General features: G+C 35.8%; 1 protein-coding gene across 2 annotated transcripts in view; it reads left to right on the top strand.

Moving 5' to 3' along the window:
- The window catches only part of MYBPC1 (myosin binding protein C, slow type), a 75,455-nt gene that overhangs the window by 19,772 nt on the left and 34,098 nt on the right, over nt 1-21,585 (top strand). The window contains exons 2-10 of one of the 2 annotated variants that reach the window (XM_027881144.1): nt 2,245-2,277; nt 5,158-5,199; nt 10,629-10,664; nt 11,321-11,356; nt 14,099-14,203; nt 15,601-15,749; nt 16,102-16,219; nt 17,074-17,125; nt 18,746-18,802. In XM_027881144.1, the coding sequence (XP_027736945.1) occupies nt 2,245-2,277; nt 5,158-5,199; nt 10,629-10,664; nt 11,321-11,356; nt 14,099-14,203; nt 15,601-15,749; nt 16,102-16,219; nt 17,074-17,125; nt 18,746-18,802 (628 nt within the window). The remainder of the gene's footprint in view (nt 1-2,244; nt 2,278-5,157; nt 5,200-10,628; nt 10,665-11,320; nt 11,357-14,098; nt 14,204-15,600; nt 15,750-16,101; nt 16,220-17,073; nt 17,126-18,745; nt 18,803-21,585) is intronic. The other variant, XM_027881143.1, reaches the window with a different exon arrangement.

Raw genomic sequence — 21,585 nt, 5'->3', positions numbered from 1 at the left:
AGTGTTTCAGGTCTGGTTTGTGCTGTAGACTAATATCTGTGCCTACTGCTGGGTAAGGCAGGACTTGAAAGATGTGTTATTTCTGAGCAACATTACTGTGTTGGTGTAGCCATGAAATACCTCTCAAAATGAAGACAAATTCTAGGCAAGTCCCTCAAAAGTCTCATAAGTTTTTCATCTGAGTCTGGAAAGCGCTTTATTTGTTGAGCTTTTGTTTTTACTGGTGAGCCAGGGAGAATTTTCTAATTCAGTGTTCATAAGAGTACTCCCTGTTTCTACCTATTAAATTTCATAAGGAAAATTATACAGTCAGTAATTTTCTGCTATTACTTTTCCATGAAAGAAATATACTTCCATGCTGTAGAGATGTTATTTTATTCTCAGTGGAAGTAGTGAGAAATGTCATGGTAGTAAAGTGAATATGTTCCAAGGCATACTTTTTGTGTTGTAATTTTCATATTTTCATATGAAAATTTTTCTTATTTTTCTAAAACCTAAGATATTGTACTGTTTTATCACTGTGTGTTGGTATTTACTGTACTTCTGCCATCACATTCTGTGTGATGGGTGCAGTGAACAGAATGTACAACACTGGTTCTTTCTCTGTGGTGAGGGTTTCTCTTTGGAACCTCCACAATGATTTGCTATTGTATCTGTGTATGTGACTGGAAGTTCCTAAACCATATCAAATTCACACACTTAACTTAAAATTATACTTGCACTAAAAATATTCTTCCCTTTCAAATATTAAACGGACTTATTAAGAATGAGAAGTATGTTTTAGTTATATTTAGACCTGACTGCGGAGGAATAGTCTTACCCCCATTTCTGTGTGACAGAGATTGAAACTTTATTTTCTAAATATGACCTGAGGTGGGGTCCCAAATGTTAATACCCATAACATGACAAAGGTTAGTAAGACCCATCTACTGTTACAGTAAAAGACTTCAACTTTTTAAATCTTCGCTTGTTGTAAGTAGTTAAACTGTAAGTCAGTGAACTAGTTCCAACAAATATTGCTGGTTTCAACCAGTCTAGAGTCCCAAAGCTTTTAAATGTTGAAAATAATCTTCCTTTAATGTTTTAAAAATTAGTTTCAGCTCTTCTTATCTTTTAGATGGGAATACATGTCATCCCAAAAGGACAATATTTAAACAGGATAAAAAGTCTGGTTTCTTCATCACACACCTGAACAGGAAGTGATTTAGATTAAAAACCATGACTGAAAGAAAGAAATCCCAAACATACTGTAGGTCCTACTCAGAGCAGATAAACTGATTTTTTACTTTCTGCTTGCACTGAACATCGACTTCTAGATCTGATGGTTTGGTGAAAATGAGATTCACTCTGTATGATGCTCCTAAGTTAACGGATCAATTACACTTCACCATTAAAGTCATATAGGATATTACATCAGTTGGTGGAAATTTTGCCTAAACATATGGTATTATCTGACAGAAGAATATTGATGCGGTAAGTTAGACCTTTAAGCATAGGTTCAAGCCAAATTGACTTCAAACCCAAACTTGAAATTCAACTTGGATTCCATGATATTCCAAAACTGTCCTAAACTGTAATTGCCAAAAGGTCCTGAAAGGTACTGGGGCCCAATTGATAAAAATACATGCAGGTAGCTGACCTGCAGTCAAGGTGAGACCTTATCACTCTCTACAACTGCATGAAAGTTGTACCTGAAAGGAAGTTGTAGACAGGTAGGGGTTGACCTCTTCTGCCAAGTAACAAGTGATAGCACAAGAGGAAATTGCCTCAAATTGCATCAGGAGAGGCTGAGATTGGATATTAGGAAAAATGCCTTCACTGAAAGGGTTGTCAAGCACTGGAACAGGAATTGGAGTCAGCATCCCTGGAGGTATTTAAAAGAAGTGTAGATGTGGTGCTTGGGGTCATGGTTTAGTGGTGACTTGTCAGTGCTGGGTTAATGGTTGGACTCGATGACTTTAAAGATCTTTTCCAACCTAAAAAATTTTATGATTCTATGAATATTATATATCTCCATACTGAAAAATTTCCTTGACCTATCTTCTCAGAGCATGAGCTTTATACCTCTGACCTTGTCACTGAAGTTATCTGTTGCATACATGAAAGCAAAAATATAATGACAACTGCATGAAAATATGAAATGAACTCAAACTATGTCCAAAGCAAACAAATGCATATCAAATGTGTGAAAAATATTTACTTTTATTTGAAGCTCAATATCTGCCTTCTTTCCTCATTTTTCAGAAACTGAAAATGAAAGTGCACCGCCACCTCCAGGTCAGTGTAAAAAACACTAATTTGAGCTGTAACATGAGCAACAGTTGCATTAGACCAGATACTGCATGGCCATAATATGATTTGTGTTTATTGTCCCTCAGACTCAATTTTTTTGCAAAAGACTAGTTGTTTGCTTCATATTGCACTTGTCCTTCAGGATACAGGTAAACGATGACTATTAAATTCTGTGGCTAAATCAGGCTGTCTTCTTTGATGCTGGACAGCATTTAATTACCAAAGTATCCTCTTTCATTTCTTCTCAAACGTACACTGTGAGTAAAGCTGACAGAATCAAGCACGGGATTCATTTCGCTTTGTTTTAGCCATTTGAAAATTAGGTATCTTTCCTAAACAGTTCAATAGTGCTCCACCTATGACCACTGGAGCAGATCCTGGGTCATACGTGCTCATCCAGTGGGCTTTTCCTGGATAACCTACCAAAAATGTCACTGGATGTCTGTGTATGGGCAATTGTTCTGAGGAACCTGATTGTCCAGAATGGAGTGGGTGAGTAACTTCCAGGAAGACAAAATTAGGTGACCTGAAACTCGCTCATAAGAACTAGAGCTTCAGGTAAAGCTGAAGCTCTGTGAAAAGCTGCTACATTCTGTTTAGTGGGAGCTGGAAAGGTAGGGAAGCCTTTGCCTTGAGGCATTGAGTAACTTGAGTTATATTGACAGATATTGGTTAATAGATATATATACATTATGTATGTTTAATTTAACAATTTTGTGAGTTTTATTCTCTCTCTAGCTAGCTAAACAGCAATTCCAAACAGAACAAACACTCTACTGGTGTTAAACTTCATTTACTTATAGTCTCGTTAACTGGCATTTTAAGAGCCTGGTTGAAGATATTTTGTTTCAACAATACATATTTTCATTAAAAAATTACAAAGGTAGTAGTATCATCTGACACAAAGAGTTTCATGTTTAAATGATCCATGTATTATTTTTTTGTGATGAACTCTTTCATATTGCATATATTTGTAAGGAAAGTTAATTGATATTTCATTAATGATGGTTGTATTTAACTCAACTGTAACATTTGTACAGTTAATATTGAAGTAATTAATTTCACACTGAGGCTCTTACCTGTTGTACTTGAATTCATGCTTTTCATCAATCCTAACTTTCAAGTAGAACTGAGATGAGAAACAGCTTTTTGCATACAGAAAGGTACAGCATCTTTGAAGCATTACATTAAAAACATCTATTAACATAGTCAAATAATTAACATCTTCATTTCCACTTAAAAACACAGGATTAAATGCAAAATTATTTCTGTAACCCCTTTCTTTTCCTCATACCTTTACTTCTTTGCTAAAGTAACTAAGGTGTCAGCAGTCCTTTGTGGTTAGGCACAAACCAAACTGGGATATTTCCAAGTTGGAAGTGTCAGTCACTTCTACCTTTCTTCTGCCTGACTCAAGATGCTGTCATCTTGGATTACCAAGTGCTATCACACAAAGAGAAGTTGATTGTTCAAGAATCCAAATTCTGTAATGTATAAATAGTTTATTGGACCTAATCAGTGTCTTGAACTGCACACACTTACAATGGGAAGCCCTTGAAAGTGCTCCTTCCAGATCTCAGTGTCAAGCCATGGCACTGGAATAATTAGACCTGGCGAAGTCTTCAGGTGGGATGTAGACATTCTACCACATGCCAAGAACAGTGAATTCTCCTAATCCCAGTTCCTGGTGGGTAAAGGAAGTGTTACTGTAGCAGAAGTCCCATTAAAAAGGACTAGGCTTGGACACCTAGGCAAGATGGACAACCTGACAACTGGAGCTTGGAAATTTAGGGAATATGGACAGAAGCATCCTGCCTGTCACAGAAGTCTGTCACACTTTCAGAATGTGGATTTGCCTTCTAAACTTCAAGTTTTATTCTCATAGTTACCATGGCTACACACATGTGAACAAGAAATTAGGGTAATCACAGTATCAGATGGCTTTTACCAGTGTTTCCTCCACGGAATAAAAATTATCTTAGCTCCATCTTGACAATGTTAGTCCATTGACCATCACCCAAACCCATGTTTTATCAGGCAGCTGACAGGTAAGTCTGCTACAGAAAGTCATTGTTCACAGCCAATAGAATCTTGAGCGTTTATACCTTGAAGACAGCACACTTCATGGGATTTGACAAGATTCTGCATGACCTTGTATGCAAATTGAGTGAGGTAGGAAACCAAAGAGAAGAGAAATCCTGCAATAGAGAAAGTGTAGAAATTTTTATCTTGTTGGAGGCACAGTCCAAGTTTTCTCATACATCGGAGCTCAAAAAGAAATTAATTCACCTGCTCGGAGTAGAGGACAGGCTGGCAATTCTTCTGATTCAGAAAACTAAATACAAATAGTCTAGGAAAGACTGCTGATAATGATGATGATGATGATGATGATAAAGAATTAAGATAACCCTCTACACTCTCTCTGTACTTTGTCTTAAGGACAAACTGACTCGTGTAATGAAGCTCTGGATACCATTAGTATTTGGCAGTATCTCATGTCTGATCAAATTCCTTTCAGATTAACAGTGATATGTAACTAATTTCAAAATCTTTTGCAAATAAGTTCAAAACCAAGTGGCTAAAAATTGTTACTTCTAAAAAACCTCGTATTTTTCTTCCACTGAGTCCAGGAACATCAATCTTACATAACTAGTTCAAAACATAGAAATTGCATTGATAAATGCAATTAAAAATGTTTTAGGGGTTTTCAACTGTTTATTACTTCAATACGTATATCAATCATTCTTTAGTGTTGTTTTGTCAAAACTAGCAGAACCTAGAATATAACCGCATTTTTTAATGCTGTGTAAGTTTTTCTTTTTACTTTAAGATCCTCTCAAAAATATACTTGTACTTCCTACACAGAACAAACAACACCACAGGAGGGTGGAAATGAAAAGGGTAAAGGTAAGTCTGAAATCATATTTTAAAAACTGGCAGTAAAGGCAGCATTCCAAAATACCATTCTGAGGCTGAATTGCTTGAGCTTAAATTCAGAATTTTGATGTTGCATTTCAGAAGTGTGATGTGAAGCTTCCTAGATCCTTTTCGTGCATGACTTAGCCAGCACAAGGAAATTACAATACTTATGAATATTTTCAAAAATTCTGCAAGCAGACCGCCACTTTGGCAACAGTATTTATATAGATTGTTTGATCAATAGATCAAATTACAAGTAATTTGCATGAGCAGAAAGACACGTTCAAACAAGCCTGGATGTTGCCATTTACAAAGTTTGTTTAAACTCAGATGCTGTGCTCACTGGTAGCTTTTAAATAAAGTGGACGGTCTCCTGCTGTCATTCTAAGCTGTTTCTGTTCTACCACAGAAACTTGATATTGTCTGTTTTACTTTTCAAAAAACCCTATAGATTTTTTCATCTGAAAACAGAAATCACACATTCATCTTTCTGTCCTCAGCAGGAACCCAGCAGCTGAGCTCATTGCAAGTTCTGAAAAATGTCTTTGAGGGCTGTTGGCTGTGAACAAATAGATAACTGTTCCACTAGCAATGCATGTAATCAGCTCCAGTTTTTACTATATATTTTTGTGCTGCTAAGATTAGACTCCAGCTCTGTTGTTATTTCTTCTGGTTACTAAGAGACTTTTTTGAGGAAATTGGGCCAAATTCCCCTGGTTTTTTGTAAGACCCCTGCCGAAGTAGAAATCAAACACCCCATCAGCTTTTTTTGAAATTAATGATCTTTTTTTCCCTTTCATTCTGATAAAAGGATAAACCAGACCAAGATGTGCTTACAACTGATGCAATGCTCTCTTTTCATTTGGCACAGTTATGCTTTCTCATGGCAAATCAATAAATGGCTTGCTTGAAAATAGGTTCTGGCTTTTGGTCTCTTTCAGACAAAATCTTGTCTTTTAGACAGACTGGATGCCTACTTGATATTTGCAGATTCACTCGGCAAAGGGATGCATGGCAATTTTTCTCGCTCAAGTAAAAATATAAACACTGGGAGTGTGTGGTTCAAGTACCCTTTTGAAAATAAAAATGCTGAACCAAGATTCAGTGCATGTTATTTTGCCAGTTATCTTTGCATTGAGCAATTATTTTGACACAGAAAGTATTGTGTGAGTAATCACATCTGTCATCTTGGTAATGGAAACGCAATTCAGGAATAATTTGCATGCTTAATGATAGGAAAAAAAGATGAAAGTTTTGCCTCAAGCTATTCCAGCAGTTAGTTCTGCTTGCTTTAATTTTGACGTGAGAGAAATGTTTGCTTCCAAACTGAACATGGATGGCGTTTTCCCCACTGCTCATAAGCCTACGTTTTACTGAATAAAAAAGAAAACATGGTAGGTAACTTATCAAATACTTCTATTACCTTCTGCACTATTGTGTTTCTGTTTTGAAATTAGTGAAGGACACAAGTATTTCCTAAGAGGAAAAATGTTCCTCCTAAGAGGAACCATTTAGTGTTAGGAGGATTTTACTACTAAAAAAAGTGTTTAGAATCCTAGTATGGAAAGTGTTTCCAATTTCAGACCATGGTGGCAGCTGGTGCCTCAGTAAAAATTCCAGTGAAACTCTGAATACTAGTATGTAGAGGACCTTCTGCCATGCTCCAGTGAAACTGTCACCTCTGCAAAGCAATGCAGATGTCATTGCCAGACACTCAGTAGTAATTTTTTGGAAAAAGTTAGTAATAGTGTAATTGTTCCTATTAGCTCCTCCTTTGTCGCAGGGTATCACTTAGCAAGGGAAAGTATATTTTCTTAAAGTGATTTCTTCATGTTTGTCTGCCAGAAGAAAATCTTTTTAATGGTGAGCATAATTCAAAAAATGGGAAAAGGTTCCATTCTTCCAGTCTGTCCAAAATCATATGCACATCTAGGAAAGAAAACTTGGTAGTCCATGTAAATCCCATAGTCCATAATCTTCACCTCATTAGTAAGAAGAGTATAACTGTCTGTGTGTCTGTTTTGCTGTTCTATTTCTTTTTGGTGGTTACTGTCTGTGTGAAATTACAAATTTGTGTTCCTTTATATTCACTGTGAAGTTAAGAAATGGCAAAGAGTGCAATAAATTCTTTGTGTCTTGTGATTATTTCACCATAGATTAGTAGCTCAGAGCAGTAGACATAAAATTTTCTTTCACAGAATAAACTAGTTAAAAAATAACTGAAATAATGTTGTAAAAATTCAGGATCCATTTTATTTTCAGAGAAAAAAAGTGACTCAGCAGAAATCCCTCCAAATTTACTACATTATCTTATATTCATTCAATTAAAATGTTCATGCCTTTGTTTTGAATTTTAGCATTGTCTTACAGATTGAATATTGTTATTATTTTGTTCCCACTTGCTGGAATTATAATAGAATTTTAATATCAATTTGCTCATTCCTTTTTTTTTAGGTCCCATCCAGCCATTCAGGGAGCTACTAAAATTTCTGCATGCTTTATTGATACCTTTTCTCCAGGTTTCATCCAACCATCTACTAAAATGTTTGCATATGTCACCCTTGTATTTTTCCAAGTTGCACTTATCCATTCATCTTTCTACTAAAACTTCCTTTGCTATATGTATGAACTTCATTTACTGTTTTCAAAATGCCAAGTCCCCTTGATGGGACTGCTGAGTAATCTTTGAAAATCATTTGGGTAATTGCAGTTGACAAAATTTCAAGCTCTCAGCCTTACTGTGTTCAGTAATTTCATCATAAACCAAAATTATTCAGTTCATACACAGATCAGTAATTTTTTCTGTCAGATTTTTCTACATTTTACATGTCAGAGTTCAGAAATTTTAATATTGAGGTTCCACTAACTGTGAATATAAAAAAATTTTACATTAGGTACTTCTGAGATAAGGAGAGTTCTTTTGTCCAACCAGACTCTACTCCTAATGAAGCTCAGCCTTGTCCTCAGTTAATGTTATCATTTAGATACAAGGAAAAAAACATAAATATCCTATTTTTCAGTGAAAATGTACCACAGACAAAGAATAAAGATCTCTATAGAATAATACATCTTATCAACTTATGTATGACTCTAGGCATGCAATGGATTACTAACTATACTCCATTAAAAGTTTACTTTCAGAAGATAAGGATAGTGAATTAGTGATCATAGTTCTACTGAGAGGCTTGATATTTTTGGTAATTTTTTAATCTTTAAATATAATTCCTTGCCAAAATAAACAATCATTCATCACATAAAGCAAATTGGTTATAGTAGTTTACCCGCAGCTGGTCCATTTTGTCCTTGAAGCCTGAGATATAAGGAGTGATGGATTGTTAATTACCCATTTGTCAAAACAATCTAATTGTTTTCATACTCCTTCCATTTCTAACACATTCAGTTGTGCTTTCATTTCGATACTTCTGAAAGGATTGTTTGATTTGGTTTGTTTGTCTTTGATGTTAACATATTGTTAGAAAATGATAGATTACCCTGGAGAAACCCCAGCAATCCCTCTGCAAAACTACTAATATGTTATTGTTTTTTAGTCTTTATTTATTTTAATTTAAATGATTAAATAGAAATCAGAGTGGTCCTTCCATAACATGATTAGGATACATCATCATGTAGGATGCATCACATCAAATGTTTTATGCTGATTTTAACTTTTTTTTCCAGCCAGATGGCTCTTCGAACCATCATCAAACAAAATGGTGACATTATTGACAAAAAGAGATGAAAGTACACTTTATGCTCTCATGATATACGGAGAAAGATTTACAGTGAAATTATGAATCCTTGTATTCATTTAGTTGCTAGTACAGTATGTTAAAACACCTGACATGGCTTTGTCATTATTGTGCTTTCACTGAAAATCAACATCTTCAGCATCTGCTTATGGCATTGGATGATGCAGGTCATGAGAACTCCTCCATTAAAAGAACTGGGGGGGTTTTTTGCTAAAAATAAGAAGAAATTTTTCTAAGATAACACATTAATCCTTCATGTGCAGGCATACCTTTTACAACTCTCATCCTACTCCCAAGAGATTTCTAAAACGAAGTTTGATGAGTAATTAAAAAAGGAATGGGTAAAATATTACAGTTGAGGACTTAAATTCTATTAACAGACTTTCAATTAACCTTCAATGGTTTAAAAAAACCACAAAAATCAATATCATCAGTGTTTATAAAAGTGCAGCTATACTTTATCTATGCTTTTGTCATAGTTGCTATATTTGTCCATGAGAAAATATAGACAAATTATAACTTTAAAGTTAAAATCAAAGGATAGTTTCAAATTTAAATTTTGATTATGGAAACCCAAATGAAAAATCTGAAAAAACCCAACTCCCAAAAAAGTACCTTTAAATACGAGGGTGAATGTTTTTCCAAGGTTGTTCTTGTTCAACTCTCTTCTCTATTTTGAAATGTTCTTCAGATTATTTTCTGTTACTGTATTAAAAACTTGTTATCTTACATATATATTAAATCCTAAATATATCTAGTTTATTCTTGTTTTTTGAAGGATACATTGGTAATTTTCTTTTTCTTTATGATTAGGCTTTTAAGACACTAAGACTTTTTGCTCATTTTTATCAGAAACCGAGTTTTCTAGTCAACATCTAAAATTCAAAGCGATGTAGGTGAAGATATGCTTTAGCTTCTTCTAGCTTTCTAATAATCACAATTACATTATTTCAGTTTAATGACAGTTTCATGTTTTTCCAGGTTTTGGATTTCTGTAAATACATACTCTTTGTGATTAAAATTTTAAAATACCGGGTCACCAATTACTTGCAGTGATTTAAAAAGAAAATCCAGTGTGATGGCAATAGTTCTTTCCTTATTTTAAATTATTCTCCTATAATATGGAAAAAAATGAGTTGTTTATTCCTTGCATTTTAAATTGATATTCTAATACAGAAATTACAAAGTTAAAATACAGGGACTATTTTTAACTTTTGCATATCCTGATTTAATAATGCTAAATGCATGTATGATGCGCGTTTTAATTGCAGACACAGTCACCAGAGAAATGGCGTCTTCCTCAGGTTAGATATGTGATTGACCTTCATTTCATTGTGGCTTTTCTTTTGTATTTACTGTGGATTACATCTCTAACAAACAGAATTACTCTGCAACTTTCATATAAACTCATGATATAATAACAGATCACAGTCCACATCTCATTTTTCTTTTACTTGCTTGAAACATTAAGGTTTACCATTTCAGCTACTGAATTACGCAAAGCTTTCCTCATCAGTTTGAAGCTTCCATTGTGAATGCCTATGAATATTGTGATTTCCTTCCCTCTCTTTTGCAGGTTTTACATTTTCACATAGTTGTTTTAAAGCAGATGATCTTCTGTGCTTTCAGTTTCTTCACGTACCTTTTTATTTGTATTTCTTTTCACAGATGAAGATGACACTTCAGTTAGTACTCCACCAGCAGGTTAGGACTGTGACAATGCTTTGAGTGTGTATGTATGTATGTACTTTTCTCTTGACTGTTAATGAAGAACAAGTCTGAACCATTGGACTGAACTCAAAACACACTCCTTAGAGAAAAAGTTTTTTAGTGTGCCCTACATTATATTGATCTTTCTTCAGAGGTACAAGACTTTAACACTGGATAAGTCCCTTTCCAGTTCTGTCTTGAGGTCTTTGACAGAACTTCTACCAGTGGAAGGTAAAATCTTGGTTAGTAGATCTGAAAGCAATTCCAGATAAATAAATAGACTGTTTAAATAATTCAAAGTACTGCCTCCTGGATAAATATTGAAGAAAATAAATTCATCTGTTACCTGGAACTACACAAATCATGGAAAAAAGATCAACCTCATGTAACCCTTCTAAATACAAACTACTAAAAATTAAATCTTGAGTGGGAATTTAATTTAGAGTTCCTAGAGAAAAAGGGGGAAGATTTCTGGGTTTTTTTCTTAGCAGTTCATTTCTTTCTGGTATTCAAGTAGTTTCTCATGGATATGGTCCTAAACATTTAGTCTGTCTTTCATGAAGAATCAGTGTTCTTGAAATCATAATGATCTGAGGTCATTAAGCTATGATCTCTGAGCTGGTATCACCTAAATTGCTCTTCCCTTTCAGATGGGATGTCTAAGCCAGCGGAAAGAAAAGATTCAGGTGAGACGTCCTGAAAAACATGATGGAAGACTCCAAAATGACATATTAAAAATATTAGTTATTCTTAATTTCGTAAAGATAATACTTTATTTTATTTTCATTGTTTAGACAGTGGCAAACTATAACTGTTCAAACGCTTCTAAGGAGCAGAGCAAGTAGGTTTCTAGCAGCTAAACCAGGAATAAGAGAAAGCCTTTCTGGACAGGACAGGACATGCACCAGTATTTTACACATACATACATACCTATCTATCTATATCTATTTCTGTATAGATAGATACATAGCTGTTCCATTCCTCCTCAGCCTACAGGGTGACAGTGGCTTACCTGAATCCCAAACACGGGTCCCAGGAGACTGTAAGAGAACGGCTTCTGCTCACACCTCAAAGGACAGTGGGGAAAACTTAGCAAAATCATAACCTCTTTCTTCCTACCCTGGCAGGTAACGCATACTACACCCACTTTTGTGGTTTCAGGATTTGCAGCCTCTGGAACAAATTGAGCAGCAGGTACTTCAACCATGGTTATAGACCTGGCATAGCCGCCTATGCCAGCCCCTTCCACCAGCGTCAAACCTGCCTTCTGTTCTGTTTGTTTAATAATTAAGAAAATGGTAATATCTATAGGTGATGGTAATATTTAGGTGTTCTTCTATGTGGCACCAAATTAATGACTCTATGTATGCTTTTCCCATTCATTAATATTCTTTTTCCATTTATTAATATTCTTTTTCCATTTATTAATATTCTTTTTCTATTTATTAATATCCTTTTTCCATTTCACCCCGTGGTGTGTTAGGTTTGTTACTGCACGTGACCAGGTCTTATACTGAGCATCATCACTTCATTCCGTTCTCACCAGTAACCTTCACTTGCTCTTACATTGTTTCCATATGCTATCATGTAATACTGGCATAATCTAAACATTTATACTATAGAGAGAGTATATATAGATAAGTGTCTATATATATTTGTGTTCATTTATGTCTACATGATTTCTTGTATGTGTATGTATGTTTTCATGTATGTGTATATATGTGTATATACATGTGTATATACATGAATGTCTTTACCTATGAGAGATATTGTACAAGCAGACATATGGGCACACCACCTAATACTGACTCAAAGACTGTAGGACAAAGATTTTATAGCAAAGTTATCTAGAATTTCTGTACCTTTTTTTAAATTCCTAATAGACTTTAGGATAATAAAAACAGTTTGGTTGCATTTTCTCATGGTTGTGATGAGTTGTGTTGCATTTGTGATAGAAATTTTTATGAGTTAAAAAGGTTCCCACAGCAGTAATCTCTATATAATAGAAAGACAATTCTGACTTCTGGTAAATGAGTTTCTACAAAAAAATACTGAGAAGGGAAAGGAACTTTTAATTTCAAGACCAGGATTTGACCAAGTGGGAAGTGTTGTGTGACTGGTTCCTCACTCATGTTAGTTAGGAAACCAAAACTAAATGAGCATCATATGAACTATAGAAAGCTAACTTCACTTTTGAAACAATTGAAGGAAAACAAGGGAGAGGCACCTCTGTTTTAAAAGAGACAGATGGCCTTTATTAAGTACAGCTGTGCCTTTCCACATTTGCCCTGCTCTTCAGTACCACCATGACAGCACTCAGTTTCCCCTGTGCACTGGAGGTAACTCCTCACAAAAAGGAGATGTGGCATTTGGAGTGCAAGTCAACAAAAAGAGCACACCAAGGAGTAAAAAGCAACAGAATTTAAACATTGAAATCTACATAAACCTGCCTATCTAATATATAGCTACTGCCTGCCTTTTGCATAATCGTTTAGTTGTTGCGCAACCTTATGCGTCTCTGTGCCTGCGTGGGCCTCTTCGGGGGTTTCCGGTGGTCATTTGAGGAGATGCCTCCTACTCAGTTTTGAGTAAAGTCCAGTTTAGGATGCACAAAATCCCAGGTTAAGTGCTAAAGATGTGATCTTCTCAGACAATTGCCAAGCAGGCAGTAAAATACAAAAGCATCCCATAAACATTGACCAAAAGCTGCTTAACGTGCCTCATAGCATCTTCTTACATTCAAAAGAGGGGTTAAAGGTGAGAATGATACCATCAGGTTCCATCTGCAGCAGAGATCAAAGGAAGGGACAGGGACAGTGAATTCTGCATAAAGACTCAAGAGATTAAAAATACAGAGAATTCTAAAATACAGAGAACTCTACTTAAAATACAGAAGATTCTGCTCAAAGACATCAGTAGAAGAGAACAAAGTTCAGAAGTAAGCTTCATACCTGTCCTATTTTATAGACAAAGAGGAAGAACCAGCTTGTACAATTGACCTCATTTGAGAGAGACCCACAATGTGGGGTTTTTGTACGTGGGTTTTTTTGTCTTGTAGCTGTTTGTGTTTTCAGAACCTCCACCTCTTCTGAAAAACAAAGAGCTGACCTTTGTACATCATCTCTGTAAAGCACTCATGGTTGAATGCTCAAGTTGCTCATTACCCATCTTGGCTGATCAGGTTCCCCTCTCTTCCTCCCTGATAGTTTCATTTTCTCTCACCACAGAGGTAGTGTTCTTGAAGGAGCTGTACACAATGTGATAGCCAAGCAATGGATGTCAGTGTGAACAAAAACTTACATATCTTTCAGGACATCTGAAGAGAGAGGTGATAGGGCTAGAGAGTTTAGTAAGTTCAGGTAAGTGTACTTTGGAAGAAGTAAAATACACGCAGATGATTGATATTTCCCCCTTTCTCTGCATCTCAGTATGGTCTCTTGGAGAAGGAGCTCCAGAAGAGTCAGAAAAACGAGATGACTCCCAAAGATCTACTTTATTCGTCGAAAAACCTCAGAGTGGTACAGTGAGTGTCGGTAAGTGCTTAGAAACAAAATTAAAAACCGCTCCCAGAGAGACAGGGGTTGAGGCAGAGCTGGGAATGGTAGGTGTCATTCCTGTGACACTCAGCTTCTGCCCTCAGCTGCAAGTGCTGCCACTGGCTTTAGCTGGGTGTGAACTCCACCCTGAAGGAAAAAAAGGCCCATGCAGAGAGAAGCAAACCCCAATTGTTTAATTCAATACAAGCTCAAAATCTAATAGTTTGCTGAGCACAACGGTAAGAGGTGTAGTTTCTGGATAAAACAGTGGTTACTGTGACATTGTTGGCTGTACTCTTACTGATATATCAGGAAGATCTTCCCAAAGATCTGCAGCATGCCTTAGAGGTTGACAGATACCCTACAGCTCTGCATAAATTAGCAAGTAGCCTCATGGCAGCAGCTGCCCACTGTGACCATTCTGGAGGACTTGCTCTGGACTGGCTTTGGTTTGGTCCAGTGGTCTACATACATATTAGCAGTTGGAGCACAGGTGGTAAACTCCCAGAGCACATATTTGGTTTTAATTTCACCCCAGAGGAATCCAGTTCAAGCACTGGGAGGACTTTCTATGTTGTGAACTACAATACAGTAAATGGGGGTAATTAGGAGGTTCACTCCCAAACTGCACTCCTGAGCCATGCTAAGGGAGCCACTCCTAGTAGTAATGATGATAAGTTCAATGTAGGCTACTTAATACGCCTGTTATTTCACTAGGTGCACAAAGATGGGGGCAAATCTTGGGATTTTTTTTCATGCCTGTTTTTTTTGTCAGTTTCTGAGTAGAAAAGGGGATTTGAGGAGGATTTATTTAGAAAATAAATATAAGGAGTTGGTTGTATTCTCTTACAGATGAATGTTAGGATGGAAACTCAAGAGGGGCTGTGCAGTGGTCTTTTCAAAACTGAGATAATATTTACTACTCCCTTTTTGCTGTTTGGAGAAAACTCTTTCCTCTACCTTCTCAGCTTAAAGAATTAATGATAAAAAAGGCATGAATTGCTCCAGGCTTTGTTTTCCAGACTGGAGTTTATCTATGTTACAGCTGCATGGTAGCCTATGGTTCAAAAGAACCTGTACTTCTTTTGAGCAAGAAAATTCAAATATTAGGAACAATTCACTCACGAGAACTTGGAGCTTTGCCTCAGATTTATCCTGCTTCTCAGTGTCTCAAGCTCCCCACTGACATGCACAGAAAGCTTCCAGACACAGAATCATTAATGTCTGTATCACTGCACTACTTGCAGAGCCTGTGTGTCACTCCAGCTGACTCTTAGTGTTGTGGTAGAGCACGTGGAGACTGAATGGAACAGCAGTGAAAGAAACTTGTACAGATGTAACTGACCAACCACATCTTCCTCAACAGCTGCATTATTCTTTCCTCTTTTTAAAAGGTGGGAATATTACATTTATAGCCAAAGTAGAAGCCAAAGATCTTCTCCGAAAGCCAAACGTTAAGTGGTTTAAAGGAAAGTGGATGGACCTGGCCAGTAAGGCGGGGAAGCATCTCCAGCTGAAAGAGTCCTTTGAGCGTCACACTAAGGTGTGTCTTTGCTTTTCCTTCTTATGGGGGCGAATCTCCAAAGAGAGCTTAAAGATTGGTTTAAGATAACAGGTAGAAGTTCAAGAGCAGTGGATTCTAACCCTGGCTTCCCCACACAGATTTCAGTGATGACCTCTGACCCTGCACAAAAACAGGCTTTTCTGCTCTACCAGTGCAGGACAAGGAGCGATGGGGGAATAAAAGTTGCCATTTCTGGGTTCCAGATTCTTTTCAGAACCCATTATTTGAGTTATTCCTTGTTTCTGGTTTAGAACTGAAAGACTAATGTTTTAACTTGTGGTTTGTGCAAATGTATCTCCCACATTCATGAACAATTATGTTTGATTTTTAGATTCACACATTTGAGATGCATATCATCAAAGCTAAGGAAAACTATGCAGGGAACTATCGCTGTGAAGTATCTTACAAGGACAAGTTTGATAGCTGCTCTTTTGACCTTGAAGTCACTGGTAAGGTTCAACTTGTGTCTGTAAAATTTTATAAAATTTTTTTTTTAATTTAATTTTTTTTTATTTTAAATACCACTTTATTTTTTTTCAGAATCTTTAAATGGAATAATGGTAAAGTGAACATTTTTATCATAGAGTTCTGAGAATTTTCTTAAATGTCTAATTTATTATTTAAATGAACGTTGGGATAGATAGCATGTGAGACATTTATCAAAAAAATTAGAAAAGCTAGCAGGTAAAACTAAATTCAGGCTCTGGCACACATGACATTTGATATGTGCCTGACAACCCAAAGGGTGTAATACACACCTGTGTGTACTCAGAGGTCAGCAAGGCAGGGCAGCCTGGCTGCAATCATTCACTGGCTGTGGATCAGAACACTTAATCTGATTCAGGTTGGCACAAATGGGTAATTACCACAAGGAGGATTCCCTCTTGAACATAGAATCAATGTGAGTTTGTAGTTGTAGAAGAAACTCTCTTTCCTCTGATGCTGAGCGTACAGAGAAAGCGCAAGATGCATGCAGGAGAGAGAGCGTAAAAATGGGAAGATGAAAAGGTCAGAGCCTGTGTATAAGGTAGGAAGGGGAATGGAGAGAAACATCAGAGAAGCATCTTCTATGCAGAACTGCAGAAAGTAGTTTAGAGAAATATATTAATTACAATTAGCTTAGCACTGAGCATCTTCACCTTCATCAGAACTTAGTATCTTAATGAGAACTTAAAGGGGAAGCACAAACTCTGGTCACTTAGCAGGAAACTGAACAAATTTCGTATTCCTAATTACACTGATTACATAAATTACATGAATTTCAAATTGTGATTTTAATTCTTGAATTACCATTATTTTATAGAATCTTCCCAAGCTGCTCAATCCATTGACATCAGATCTGCTTTCAAAAGAAGGTAACTTCAAACAGTGATGCCATGAAGCTCCTCAGTAATGGATACTGGTAGCATACACAGAACTTGCATCAGACAGTTGCATCGAGTACTTTGGAAAACTTGTTTTGTAAATACAGATTAAAGAAGTGGGATTTGGGGTAGTTGAGAGTGGGTAGAATGAAATAATTACAACACATAGATAGTACATATGATATTAAATACTCTACTGTGAAATTACAGTGTCATTGCATTAAGGAAAGAAAGAATATTTAAGGTAATTAAATATGTTTTTCTTTAGCAGTTTTAAAAAATGTACTTTTATTCACTAAAATATTCTATTGCATGTTTCCTGGAAGCTGTCAGCTACAGTGTGAAAGATCCTGGACTCAATCCTGTACTGATTAAAAGCAGAGAAAAAATTCACTTTGATTTCAAGAAGACAGGATCTGGCTTTATTTTATCTTACAATAAACAGTAATGGTCATCATTAATGTATTACATCTATACATATTAAATCTATAATACAATATATTATGTTACAAAGAATGTAAGATAAAGCATTGTGTCTTAAGTTTTGTTACCTTTCTGATAAAGTGGCAACTCTAACCAGTATAGATGTCATCTTTATGTGATGAAATATATAAAGAAATATAAAGAAATATACAGACATATTCAGAATGAAAATGTTTTACAAACAGAAAATGAATGCATTTTGTTAATTTACAAGTAAAGCTATCATTCCCAAGTACTTGCTTTTATTTAGAGGGGTTTAATTTAAAGAGAAAATACCAAAGGTATTGCACTCAAGGTGCACTCCTTTCTTTGGCACATTTAAAGAAACCTGCAAGAACTACTCTGCCCAAGCAGATGAAGATATCTGAGTATTTTCTAATTTTCTAAATAATATCTTGCATGCAAAATTTGGATGAAATATTGGCATCATTTAAGTTAAGGTTTGCAGTATTTTGGCCTTTTTAAAAATATTAAGGGCATTTCTTTTGTTTATATTTGCTCTATGATAAGGTAGTCCTGCTTAAGGTCACTTTATAGAAAGAAATGCACTTTCATAGAACTGTGATTCTATCTGTAAAAATGTACAATGTCTTGTTTCTTCTTTTTTATCACTGATTCCTCCCTTCATTTAGAGAAAGGTTAAATCTAAATATAATGCTGTAAAGTGTAATGCTCTACAATCAGTATTTGACACAGCTATGCATTGTTAAAAGCACCACCAAGCAATGCAAATCTTTGTTTTCTATTCATAGCAAAAGATCAGCACAAGCCCTTTGTTTTTATACACATTCACTACAGAAATGAAAAACAAAACTGGTTGTGTTGACTAGCTCACATTTGTTTGTGTTACTGAAATCTAACACAAACCTTGGCAAATTTATGTATTCAGTTACAAAAATTTGCCATCAAAGTATAATAAGAAACAATACAAACCTTTGTGTTATTTTTCACACGTGCCTACGGAAACATAGTTCATGTGAAAAAGGATACAAGTTTGTGTTGATTTTATACAATTATTTGTGTGTCTGGACAGTGTTGAATATATGAGATGTGTAGATCGTTTCCAATGTGTGTTGTCTAAGTCTTCCTGTATTAAACAAAGATTTGATCTTTTTCTATTAATAACAGCGGTGAAGGACAAGAGGATGCAGGAGAACTTGACTTTAGTGGTCTCCTGAAACGTAGGTGAGAACCAAGTGATGCAGTGAGCAGGTGTGGATTGCAAACCATTAGGTTCGCACATAGAAAGAGTCAGGTGTAGCATTAATAACTTCTTAAGAATTTTCTGACCATTATTTAATGTTTCTAACTGTCTTTTTTCATATTATAATATGCAAATGTTGAGTTAATTTTACCTTTAAGTGTGCAGAAAAGAAACCTCAGATTTAAGTGCACTGGAAAAAAGCGTGAGCCACAACCAAAAGAGGCAAATAACATTTAATTCACTTGCTATTTCTTTTGTGTTTGCATGGAAGGTAGAGGGGGGAAATTTCCTACACAGGGATGAGCAGCTCAGAAAATTGAGTCTGGTGCAAAAATAAAAAACTGCAAGGGTTAAATTTACCTCTTTGGGGACATCTTAATTTGATTTTATAAGTATTCTGATATTAAAAGTCATCTGTCAAGTTTTCAAGCCATAGGCATTGGCATTAATTCTTTGTAGCTTTTGGTTTCAAAATGTGCACACAAATGCTCAATCATGTTTCATTCAACTTAAATGCTTTGATGGAAAAAAACTTGGGCACTTGTTTCTCTGGTTTGCTTTGAAAATCTGATGTTATGATAGTTATATCTCCAGCTGTTTCAGATCTTAAACCCACTTTAGTGTTTTACCAGGTTAAGACAAAATAGTTCATAATTTTTTAAAATTGATCGCAGAAATTCTATATGCCGTGGAAATCAATGGCAATTAACCATAGAGAACTGGAAAAGGAACTAAATCCTTTTTCTCATCTACCACTTACTCTGAAAGAGGAAAACCCATTATGCAGTATTAATTACATTAGAAGTTCACAGCAGGGTCATTGGCTTTGAGGGTGAGGATAGCATTTAAGCAACTAAAGCAAACAAGAAAAGCTGAAGGTAAAAGTGCACAGGGAAAGAATTACCTGAGCCAATTCCAATCCACCAGGTCTTTGGTTTTTTAATCTTCTCATCCCTAACTAGGATCTTCTGTTTGACTTTTTATATACTAATACAACTTACCATGCCAGTTCTCATGGCTGCCTGTGGGGTGTTTTATTAGCAACATGAGAGTATGTAAGAGATCTTGGTCTTTCCGTGGAAAGAGAAAAAAGATTTAAGAGGCATTATCACTTCACTAACAAGTAACTTATATGTTTTGTAAGATAAATACTATATAGCCATATAAACATAGTATACCTATTGTGTGGTTAATGGATAAAGCAAATGTTTAGTTTTTAAACACCATTATTTGACATTGGTCAAATTGGTTCATCACCTCCTTGTTTCAGGCACTGAAATGCAACCTCCTATTTCTGAGCTTAATGGAATGAAATAGTTAATTAAGCCACATTGTGGATATTAATATCTGTGCTTGTGGATATTAACATCCATTATTATGAAGACAAGCAGATGTTTTCATTTCAATTTTTTCAACAGGCAATGTTTGAGGTGCATTCCTTCTCTTTTATACCAAGGTGCATCCCTTGGTTGTATGACCAAGACCTAGAACTTTTCACCTTTGGTGCATACTGCTTGAAACATGTTTTTTTTAAAAAAAAAAAAAAACAACAAAACAACCAAACCAAAAACTAAACGCATAGAATTGATATACTATTTTCCAATTTCACGCTGTTTGGCAGGCAGGAAAACCAGTTCTTATCTCAGTAAGCCATTCTGTGACTGGTTATGCTTCATCGGTGCAATGGATCAGTAATGGCACGACATTCCAAAAGGAACAAGATCTCAAAAATATTCAAACATTTGGGTCCTTTTTTTAAAAAAAAACAAAAACAAAACCAAAAAATATGTACATCTTTCAGTGAAATGCACATTTTAAGGGTAAAGATCAGAAAGTGATCTTGTGGTGAGGTCAGTTTGCTTAGAAAATACCAAGCACTGTTTGCCCCCCACCTGCAGCACAAACTACTGAGGAATAAGAACAAAGTTGGTTTGCTTTAAGTGTCAAAATTTGTTCTCCAGTAATGCAAGAGGAAAATGAGCCTGGAATTATCATTTCAAGCTGGTTGAAGATCAGGATTATCTAACTGATCCTCATTCTCAACCACTGCCTGATTCAAAGGGGTGCATTATCTCAATTCCCACAGAGATCACCTCTCCTTAGCACGCACGGGCATTGCATGGCTTGTGGCCAGCCCTGGAAGGGGAGAATGCACCCCATGGGGTGTGTCAGCTTTTATATATGTTTGCAAGCTGATCTCAACTTGCTGCCATGCAGAAGGAATCTCACTGAAAAGGCAGGGTTCGCTGCACATAGTCACCCTCCAGAAAGCATGAGGTAAAAGCAGATAAAAGTGACAGGAACAAAATATGAAATTATATACCTCAGATTGTGTAACAATAATTCTAAGATAAGACTGAAAGTATTTCAAAGACTCCTCAGGGAGAAGGTTTCTTCCTTTTTAAAATAGCTCTGACGTATTATGAAAATTAATAAGCCTCATGGACTAAACAGCAAAGTGGTTTTCCATAGTTCCTCATCCAACATAGGGATTCTCAGGGATCCCTAGTGCTATTCCTGTATATGTCAAAGAAAATCCTCTGTCAGACTCAACTCTAACAGTGTCTCACTGCAAAGCTCAGCCTTTTTTTATTTCTCAAAAGTTTATTTTCTCACTCTGATCTCAAGAGTACTGATTTTGTTAGATCAGCTAGATCAAATCAGAATGATACTGGTCTGACCCTAGTGAATTTACAGGAATAAAAGTATAGATTTCTGCTCCAATTCCAGGATTGTTCTAGCAGTTCACTTTTTTGAGCTAAAC

Source organism: Empidonax traillii, unplaced genomic scaffold (genome assembly GCF_003031625.1).
Source record: "Empidonax traillii isolate 1590-97213 ecotype Southwest subspecies unplaced genomic scaffold, ASM303162v1 scaffold84:size2688230, whole genome shotgun sequence".
NCBI classification, from domain to species: Eukaryota; Metazoa; Chordata; class Aves; order Passeriformes; family Tyrannidae; genus Empidonax; species Empidonax traillii.
Note: the sequence above shows the minus strand (reverse complement) of the source record. Positions and strands in the feature narration are given on the sequence as shown.